The following is a 10980-nucleotide window of genomic DNA, read 5'->3' on the forward strand; positions in this document are numbered from 1 at the left end:
CCCAAACTAAACCCACCACCGCTGAGTTTATTCAAACTCATAATGACTCTCCCTAGAGTTTCAGATTCTGTAAATCTTTATAGGAGCAGACATCATCATCTTTCTCTCAAGAGCAGCAAGAGATTTGAACTGCCTATCCATGTTGTTTAGCAGTTCAATGTTTACCTGACAATGCTACCAGGACTGCTTAGGAAAGAAGAAACTGATGAATGAAAATACCAGATAGAATTAATGTAAAACAAATTGATCTAACATTTTGGTCACTGCAGTAGATGAAAATGGACAAAATCTGTATTTAAAAGACAGAGGGTTTGCAGGCCAGATAATGAAGCAAGACCCAACCATATACTGACCACAAGAGTCACACTTAAAATATAAAGGTACATATAAATTGAATAAAAACAAGAAAGAAGTATATGTACCATTTAAGACACTGTTAGGAAAGTTGAAATGTCTATATTAATTTCACATTAACTAGACACCAAGAAATGAATATGACTAGAGATAAAGAGGAACATTTTTATAATAAAAGGGAAAATATTCAGAATTTACAACAGTTCTAAATGTGTGTGGCTAACAGCAGATCCAAACCCTTGGAAGTGAAAATGGAAAGAATTAACAAAGTAGACAAATTGGCAACGAGAGCTGAAGATTTGAAACCCTTTCTCATTACTTTATAGAATAACTAAACCAGAATTCAAGAGGTATTCAGAAAAGCTATAGAACAATATCACTGAGAGCGCTTGCCAGTAAAATTTTGCTGATGATCATCGAACAATGATCGCAGTCATACATTAACAGGGAACTGCCAGAGGTTCAAGCCAAATTCAGGAGAGGATCTGAAACAAAAGGTTTTATGTTGAGTTATGCCCCATCTGCTGATGTCAGATGGATATTGGCTCAAAGCTGAGAATACCAGAAAGATGTTTACTTGGATTTTATTAACTATGCCAAGGGATTCTACTGTGTGGATCATAACAAACTATTGATAGCCTTGAGAAGAATGAGAATTCCATAACACTTCATTGTGCCCACGCAGAACTTTTACATGGACCAAGAGGCAGTTGTGCAAATGGAATAAGAGTTTAAAATGCATGTTTTAAAATCAGGAAAGGTGTGTGTCAGGGTTATATCCTCTCACTATAATTACTCAATCCATGCCAAGCAAATAATCAGAAGCTGGCTTTTATGAAGGAGAATGCGGCATCAGAATTTGAGGAAGATTGATTAACAACCTGCGATATGCTTGTTGAAAGTGAAAAGGAACTGAAGCGCTTGCTGGCGAAGATCAAGAAGTGTAGCTTTTGGTATAGATTAAAACTCAATGTAAATAATACTAACTCCTTACAACTGGACCAATGTGTGAAAAGAGGTTGACATCGTCAAGGATTTGGACCTCCTTGGATCTACAATCAATGCTTGTGGAAGCAACAGTCAAGAGATCAGCAGACGAACTGCACTGGGTATGTCTCCTGCACAAGACCTCTTTCATGTACTGAAAAGCAAGAATGTTACCCTGAAGACTAAGGTGCACCGGACCAAATTGCCTCATTTGCATGAGCAAGTTGGACATTGAGTAAAGAATCCCAAAGAAGAATTGATGTATTTGAATTGTGGTGCTGGAGAAGAATATTGAAAGTACCATGGACTACTAAATGGACACACCGATCTATATTGGAAGAAGTGTGGCCAGAGTGCCCTTTAAAGGCAAGGATAGTCCCTGGAGAAGAGAACGCTATTTGGTAAAGTAGAGGGACCGCAAAAAAGAGGAAGGTCCTCAAGGAGATGAATGACACCATGGCTGTAACAATGGGCTCAAGCATAGGAATAATTGTAATGATGGTGCAGGAACGTTCAGTGTTTCATTTTGTTGCGCACAGACTTGCTATGGATCAATGCCAACTAAATGGTACCTAACAACAACAGAGTAGCTAAACAATATCATTTAATACCACAACTGAAAACACATGTACAGACTACAGTATCCCCAAACTACAGCATATTCAAGTGCACATGAAATGTTCACGAAGATAGACCACATGTTGGCTTGAAACAAGTCTAAAGCTTTGTCGAATAGAGTGCTGGAAGATTAGCCCATTCAGGTCAGAAGACACTCAAACTATGACTGAGGAAGAGCTGCCTTCTCAACGTGAGTCAACCAGAATGTCCTGGTCAGAGTCAAGCTTTGGGGACTTTCACTTACTAATGGGGCAAGACTCAAAATGAGATGGTGGTCTTGCCACCCATGCTTCTAAGGAGCTTTCTCACTGTATTTCCCCCATGATGGATGTGCTTGGTCTAGCATTCCTGGTACACTCAGTATTCTTTGCCAACACCAAAATCTAAATGCACATATCTCCAATTAACTCCCAAAGGTACAATCTTCACACTTTGTAGTTTTCTTTATAATAGATTGTGACTTTGAGATGGTTCTTTTAGATCCCTAACACAAATTAAAGGGTCATAACGGAGGAAATAGTTGGGGCATTCTTAACCGATATACAAATATTTTTCAAGTGGCCCAGTTGTTTGTGCTCATTGAAGTGGTTTGTCTTGGTCTAAGAACCAAACCAACCAAACTCATTGCTACCAAGTCCATTCTGACTCGTGCAATCATATAGCGCAGGGTGGAACTGCCTCTGTGGGCTTCTGAGACTACTACTCTTCATGCAATTAAAGAGCCTCATCTTTCTCCCATGGAGTGGCTGCTGGTTTCAAACTGCTAACCTTGTTGTTAGCAGCCCTACATGTATCCACTACACCAGAAGGGTATAAGAGCAGTGCCAGGAAAACCCAGGCCTGGGCCTAAAACATATTTCCTTTTATAGTATAATAGTTAAGAAAGGACTATCTAGTTCCAATATAAGCCTAAAACAACATAATAATCATAAATCAACAACCCCTGGACTGAGAAGAGTGGAAATGGCATTTCTTTCTTGCACTAATGGTTTCCAAGGTTATAAATCTTTCCTGGGGATGATAGCCTTGTCTTCTATGCGGCCCCCCCCCAGAGGCTGGTGGGTCTTTGCAGCTAGCATTCCAGTGCTTACCCAAAAGCACCACAAGGGCTCATTTCATTCTTGCACCACCGAAGTTTCCTATTACATCTCCTCTTTGTCCACCACTTCTGATTTACAGAAGAGAAGCGGACATTTGCAGAATTAGCACAAAGGCAGTAGAAAATAATTTCTCTCTCTCCAAAGTCTACAAAGGGTTGTCTGTTTCTTTAACAGATGCGGACAAAACTTCTATTTCTAATTTTAAAAAAGGAGGGATCATCAAGACTTCATCATGAAATGGAAAAAATACCATGTATTTACAGGAGCCTCATGAAACAAGGGTATGCGAATTTACATTCATTGCATGTTGTTTTTGTATATCACATGGCTGTGTAACTTAATATCTAAAAATTTCATCTCACCTTCATCTTCAGCCTATACCCTTCTTTCCAATCATCTAATCAAAGTCTCCCCCCCCCTACCCCCATGGCTCCATGCCTCATGTACATATTTTTCTTTGAAGTTTCCTGAATAATCAAAGAGTTCTGCATTTATGAGATGACCCAGAAAGCTTATGGATTAGAACAGTGAAGAGTCAACATTTAATCAGCGACAATTGATTCTAATTTGGTCCTGCAAGTGATTACAAAGCCAGAAGACAGAACACATTCATGCGTATCAAATACTTGCTTAAGTTTACACAATTTTATCCTATAAAGAAAAGGCAAGGGCATTTTCCCTTTATTCTGAACAAAATGAATGAATCAAATTATATCGGGAGAGTTCACATTCTTTCAACTATCCTTTTGGGTCTTCCTGCAGAATCCAAAATAATAGAAGAAAGAATATAAACTTTTTAGACAGAGAAATCTAGCACAATTTGGGCGCTATCATGTTGGGTAAGTTATTTCTCTTCATAAGCTCTAGTTATCTTGCTTGGAAATTTGGATACACTCTACCTCTAGGATTGTTGTGGCTATTAAATGAGATCTGAATGCAAGACACATTGCTTGTTACAAAAAAAAAAAAACAACAGTCTCTGGAAAAGCTAGACTGTGTTCAGTCTGGTTACAGAATCAAATAATAATATCTACCGCAGAGTCTCGGCCCTATGTCAAGAGCATTGCTCTTCCCCACTTCATTTGGTCCACCAGACTCATGTACGCACTGGATGAAATGACACATAATGACCATTTCCTGCACTGCATCTCTAACCTCATCATTTGGAACACGTACCAAATGCTATTCCTGGCTCACTAGTTGCAAAGGAAATACAGGCGCCAAAGACTTGCATTGTGTTTTTGTGTAGTTACTATAAGAGAACAGTGATCACTTCCCATGTCCCATCAATTGAAAGACAAATACCCCTCAGAGGACAAGTGTGCATCAAAGACCTTGGACAGAACACGAGGGCTCCCTCCTTTTAACACAGTGCATCAAATGCTTTCTAAAAGACATTATATAATTTTTAAAAAGACTTCTTTTTGTATGTTAAGAAAATGCCTTAGTAAATTAGGCCACCAGCTATGAAATTTAAAGGTTCACCTTGTTTTATATCTACAAATCAACTAAAGAGCACTTCCAAAAGAAGAAAAGACTGTTTTAGGAAAATTAAACTATAGAATGAGGTTTTGCTTATGACTCATTGTTTAGAAGCCAAATGAGAAAGAGTTTAGCATATATTTAAAATGATGGGGTGGGGTGGTCTTTAAAGTGGAAAAAACCAAGACATATCAACTATTTATCTTGCTGCATTTTTATATCTCAAACTCACCTGAAATATAGTTAAGATTAAGAAGAATGGATGATGGAACATTATTTGCCTCTAAAAAGAATAATATTTATTGTTTTTATTTTCTTATTATATAGATAATCTTATAGTAATGCAAGAGGAAGTATAGTATAGAAGAGGAAGAAGGTCACCATGGCGACAGCATATTTACAAGTTAAATCGAATCAATCTGTGTTCTTTAATACACTGAATGAAACAGTATTTGGTTTCTTTAAATGTGCATATATCCATGATTCCCTTAGGTATTTGAATTTCAAAAGTCTAGTTCCATGATAAAATTTACCATAAGAAGACAACTCCATTCATCAGCAAATCGATTTCATATTGTCTAATTTTTATATTCACTCTTTCTTAATTCAAATTTTGACTACAATGTAGAGTTACAAAGACTACTGCCAAGAGTGAGGACATGAAACAATACAAAATATTTCCAAGTGCATTAATTTCACACAACTCCAGAAAATTTTAATGACCTCCTAAACATCCTAAGCAACTTCTGTAAGAAGATAAACATAACAATGCAGTGTGGCTAAGACCTTAGTGAGTAATTTTGATAAATAATCCAGTGCATCTATGGAATTGATTTTCAATAGAATAAGCTACTTTTTAAAACCTATTGTAAATGTTTATTTCTAATAAAGTATGATTAATTTACTCAGTTGGCTCCTGGCAGCACTGAAAGTAATGGAAAATTATCATAATCCAATATGTTTGATTGCAACAGCCTGTGCCTTCATTGTCTTCCTAGATGCCTTTCACATCGGTCCATAATGAAAAGCAAAGTCACAACCAGACATTTTGGAAGACACAATGGATTGCTGTTCTCTCTCAGAACAGATCAAGATTTCAATAACTTATAAGGTAATTTGAGGACTTCCATTATATAATCTCCCAACAAACAATTACAGTGTATAGATTCTTCCATTAATTAGCCCAGTGGGTGTACATATACATATATGTATATGTATTCTTCATATACATAATCCATGAAACAAATTAAGAGTAAATTGTAGCACGGGTTTAAAGCCCCTGACTCATGAATATAGCAGTTGGAAAACCTCTAACCCAAATATCTATGTTGTTTCATTGGAGAGCAGAGTCAAGTTCGCAGGAGAGAACGCATTCCAAACAGTGTGTTCCATTCTCTCCAGCCCATTCATAAAGTGCCTTTCTGTTACGCAAAGGCAGCACCCTGCTTGGTTAATAAACACAGGCAGATGTGTGGTGTTAACTGGTGGCACATCCTAACTAGAAAACACCACTCACCTTTACTTACAAACAAAACTTAAGCGAGATACTTAGAAACGCCTTTGCGCAGGGGTCGTTTGTATTTCTCCAAGGAGGAAAATCCAGGCATCTGACTAAAACGGGGAATCAGAACGTACACCAAACAGGCAAGCTACACAGGAAAGCTCAGGGGGAGTGCTCTGACACGCAGGAGTAAACTAGTGGTGTGAGTCGGAATTGGGAATAGCTGTGGGATGAGCCAAGCCAGGTTGTGTTTCCCATTTCCCACCGACACTGTCAGGACTAATTGAAGGAAGGGGATTTTGCACTCACTAACATTGGCTTCCCCTTTCTTAAAGCGTTCTTCTCCAAGAGGAATCCAATCTCTCCAGTGGAGAGCTCATCACCCCAGACCTAGCTGGTTCCCTTTAATTTCGTGCGTGTGTGCCGTGAATGCAAACCAAGGGAGCCAACAGGGCAGATCTATGCCAGCACAAGACTGCATGGTCCTCTGACTTTTGTTTGCTTGGGTTTTCATTTTAGACACACACTCTCACCCTCCTTGTGAAGCCAGCGAAGATAATGAATATCCCTGTCCCTCGTCGAAGCAGCACCAATCACAGCCGTGAGCTCAGGAGAACCGACTCAATTCCAAGGATCGAGTTACGGAACCGCGTCTCTGTGGGTCGCCACCCAGACCCTTTCTGTGGCCCCGCACACTTGGTGCCCGGAGCGAGAAGGAAGCATCTCCCTTTATTCCTCCCGAGGCCACACTTTCTTTATAGACCCACCTGCATGGGCGCTTCGTGTCTCATTGTTGGTAAATTGTCCTTTATCACTTGCTAAGACAGCTGGCCTGGGCGCCCGATCAAGCGTGCACAGCCCACGCGCTCCGTGCTCCACACTCTGCACTCTTGGGGTTCGCTAACCGGCTCCAACATCAGCACCGGCGCTGTCCCTCCTGGAGCTGCACACGCGTGTCGGCCCAGAGCCCCAGGCCCTCCTGGGAGTTGTAGTCTTACCAGGCTGGGCTTCCAGGCAGATTGGCCTCCCACAAACTACATTTCCCGGCAGGCAAGCATACAACCGCCCAACTCCCCTGGCCGGCCCTCGCCCGCCTCGCGGTCCCTAGGCTCCAGCCGGCTAGCTCCCAGCTGGTGTCGTTCTCCTCCTCCCCAGCCCACGTCCTCACAAAGCTTAGGCGAAAGGACCCCAGTTCATCTCGGCTGGGCTTTTTCTTTGCCAACAATCGCCTTCAGAAGAAACCACGTTGTGATTCCAGTGTGAGCTACGCGCGGTCTAGTGCTAATTCCCCAAACAAACGAAGCCTGCGCTGGGCTCTGGAACTCTCCGCTCCACCCCTCCCTAACAGGATTCTAGAAAGTTTATATATTTCCATAGGCCAGGTGGGATGGTTTTACAATCTCCCTCCACACACACGGCGGGGGAAAGATGGTGACTGGCACACACACGCACGCACGGAAAGGAGTTTGAAAGCACAATTGCATTGAGAAGGCGAGAGCACGGACACTCGCGCCCAGCCACACGCCACGCTCCGAAGTCCCTCAGAGAGAAATTTTGCGCGGAGCGGACATTGCTGCTTACCTTTCCGTACAGCTCCATGGCAATTCCAGGCTCAGGATGCCCAAAGCAGCCTCGCCGCTCCAAACCGGCTTGAGGTCCTTCGCAGGAAGCGGGCGACGCTGGAAAGGCGGAACACAATGGAAGGGGACAGGGGTGGCGGCGGCGGCGGCTGGCAACGCGAGAAAGAGGGGCGTGGAGAGAACAACTGATTTCGCTGGACAGCTCCGCTGGCTTCTTTGCTCCGGAGGGGAAGCGTGGAGTCTTCTACCCGCAGCCGCAGAGAAAGGCGTGAGACGCGCCTAGGAAGTGCCGGGGGCGCGATCGCGCGAGGCGGCCCCTCCCCGAGCCCTCCCCCAGGCACCTTCCTCCGTCGGGAGCGTGCACACCCGAGCCTCTGGCCGCCGGCTGCGCCGCTGATAGGGCGCTGGGCTAGCTTCCCGAAGCAAGTCCTAGAAAATGAACGCGGTCATCGCCAGAACCCAGAAGCACCGCCATAGAAGAAGACGGGGACGTCGGTTAAGTTTAGCTGTCCCTTTTCAAAGAAACACTGATTCTTTACATCACACCCCTACCTCTCCTAGATAGTGCAAACATGGTGTTGAAATCTCGGGAGTTCTATACCTTGCTACGCTTATCCCCTCCCAATGCCCCTTAGTTGACTAATACGTAGACCACTCAGGTCCTCTTCATCCACCTAGAGATGGCCCACTGCCCTCACGAGGAAAGGTGGACCAGCGCACCAATGAGCGCTTCCTTGACACAAGGTAAAAGTGATACTATGGGAGTCTCAGAGGACAAGACCGATTTGGGGTATCCACTTGAAGCAACTTGAAACTTCGTTGCTTTAGATTAAGTGCTAGAAGAGACATTCAGAAACTTAAATGTACTGGAAAAAGTAACTTCCAAAGGATATGTTTAAAATTCATTTTATTAAACTGAGCGTAGAGATTTCAACCCCCGAGATCTATTGAAGAGGTTCGAAACTTATCATTTTTATCAAGCACCCCAGGAAGTCGGATGCAAACGATTTATTCCCATCGTTTGAGACGCACATACTACCTTAAGGAATTATACGTAAGATGTTTTTTCAAACATATAAACCTAAACAGCAAAGATACATGTGTCAGGATTCTACGGTACTTGAAATGTTCTGCTCGTTTAAGTTTCTAAGAAATTTTATTTAAGTCATTCTTCCAATCTTCCAGTAAGTAGCAATAGAAGGAAATAGCACTTAGTAGTTTTGGTGACTCTTCAAAAACACTTTAAAAAATGCTCACCTCACAATGGAGAGTGAGTTCTATGATGGTTAAAGAAATTGAACTTAAATTATCTAATAATAAATTAGAGTAATAGAGAATCCAATGACAATATGCTTCCACGGGAGCAGTGTATTAAAAGCAAGACTTCTGGAACTTTTTAAGTAGGATATACTTAAAGGTGTATCTTTTTGTGAAAATTTTAGAGGAATGTATTAATTGCTATAAAAATGTGATTGGCAAAAGTTGTGCAATTGCTACACTTACAACCACAAGAACAACAAAGGTAGTTGCCGCTTATGTACAAGCAAAGACCTCGGGAGTTTTGGTTCTCTCGTTTGCAGGTTTAGGATGTGGTTTCATGGAACAAGCCAGGTATTGGCCTAGTAGTATGCTCAGTGCTTTTGTTCTGCCTCCTAGTTCATTGTGTAGCGCTCTCCGATTGCAGGTAGCCACCCACTGCACCATAATTAGTCTCTATTCACCTGCAGCAACAAAAGAAGGACCTTTGGGGCTAGCAGGGGGATATGGAAGATGTGGCTAATTGACTCCATGAACAGCTACTTTCTCAGGAGACCAGGAGAACCAGATGATGCCCGGCTTCCATTCCTGAACATTTGGATCAAAGATTCCATAGAAAACCCCTAATCAAAAGGGAGAAATGCAGAATAGAATTTCAAATTCTCATCCACTACAGATTTCTGGAGTCACGGAAGGTGGATGAAACCCTGCAACCTTTGCCCAAGATCATCTTTAAACCTTAACCTAAAAATATCTCCTAAGTGTCCTTAAAACCGAACAATTGTTTAGCTTAACTTGTACACAAAGGTTATCTTGACTACTATGCTTTTATGCTTTTCAAGATCTATGGATAGGGAATCCAGCCAGAAACAACAACTTGAAAGTTTACATAGGAACTTAAAGGGGCCAGTGGGTTTATGTTAATCATGGAGGAACACCTGAGAAAAGAAGGTAAGAATAGTTCCACAACTTGAAGACTTTAATCAATGTCACTAAATTATACATGTAGAAAATGTTGAACAGGTATATGTTGTACTATGTGTATTTTTAACAAAATAAAAATTTTAAAAAGAATTACTAACAAAATTTTAAAACAATGACAACAAAAACCTCACTGCCATTGGGTCAATTATAACTCATGGCGACCCTATACGACAAGGCAGAAGTACCCACATGGGTTTCAGACTGCAACTTTTATTTTGTAAGAGTAGAAAGCCTCATCTCTCTTCCTCGGAGTGGTTGTGGTTTAGAATGGTTGGCCTTAGAGTTCGAAGCCCAACATGTGACCACTACGTCACCCAGAGTCCTTGATAATATTCAATAATAAGAAATAATACTGAGTCTTAAATGCCCTGGTGATGTGGTCAGGTTAGCATGGGGGTGCTAAACAAAAGGTCAGAAGTCTAAACCCACCAGCCACTCCACAGAAGAAAGTTAGATCTTTTGCTCCCATAAAGATGTATAGGCTCAGAAACCCTATATAAGGACACCAGGAATCAAAGTTGACTCAATGAGTTGGGTTCTTAAATGTATAGAATAATTTGTCATTTAATTCTAAAATGCTTCCACAGCAACTGTAGGTCCGGTTTTCCTTCAGAATAATTCTCTAATTTGAGTAATATCCTCAGTTTCTGAAATGGCAAAAATTCAGAGACAGTTAATACAGAACACACTTAAGTATTACAGTATTTTAACTTTATTAAAAAATTGACAAATATCCCTTGTAGCACTCATTAAAACAATAGACCTACTAGGTGTTTCCTAAAAGCAAAAATTAATAAGAACTGGGTTTTGTTTTGTTTTAAAATAGAATTGCAAAATGTTTTAGGGTCCCTGGTTTTGACCAATTTCTGTTGTCTCAGTTACATATTTAAATGGGTTGAGAAAAAAAAAAAACCTAGCTAGGAGTTAACTAAACAAATAAAGGGGGACTGGAGCTGATTACCCACCTAAAGTCAGACCAGAACTTTAACTCTGCTCAGAATCAGGCCTCCATCTAAACTCGATTCCTAAGTCACCATCGAGCTGCTACAGAGCCAGCACTTACATTTGCATTCCAGCCAGCAAGAAGGAGGAAAGGATTTAGCAAGTACAATCTCTC

General features: G+C 41.3%; 1 protein-coding gene across 3 annotated transcripts in view; it reads right to left on the reverse strand.

Moving 5' to 3' along the window:
• The window catches only part of RAB3C (RAB3C, member RAS oncogene family), a 355923-nt gene extending 348083 nt beyond the window's left edge, over positions 1–7840 (reverse strand). The window contains exon 1 of one of the 3 annotated variants that reach the window (XM_045285172.1): positions 7624–7840. In XM_045285172.1, the coding sequence (XP_045141107.1) occupies positions 7624–7641 (18 nt within the window). In that variant the 5' untranslated portion in view covers positions 7642–7840. Of the gene's footprint in view, positions 1–6575; positions 6729–6809; positions 6945–7623 lie in introns of those variants that run through there. The other 2 variants (XM_004703596.2, XM_045285173.1) reach the window with 2 other exon arrangements.
• Between the last annotated feature and the right edge of the window lie 3140 nt (positions 7841–10980).

The sequence above is a fragment of the Echinops telfairi genome, unplaced genomic scaffold, assembly GCF_000313985.2.
Source record: "Echinops telfairi isolate 266 unplaced genomic scaffold, ASM31398v2 ScPeMD7_7469;HRSCAF=8507_1, whole genome shotgun sequence".
Taxonomy (NCBI): Eukaryota; Metazoa; Chordata; class Mammalia; order Afrosoricida; family Tenrecidae; genus Echinops; species Echinops telfairi.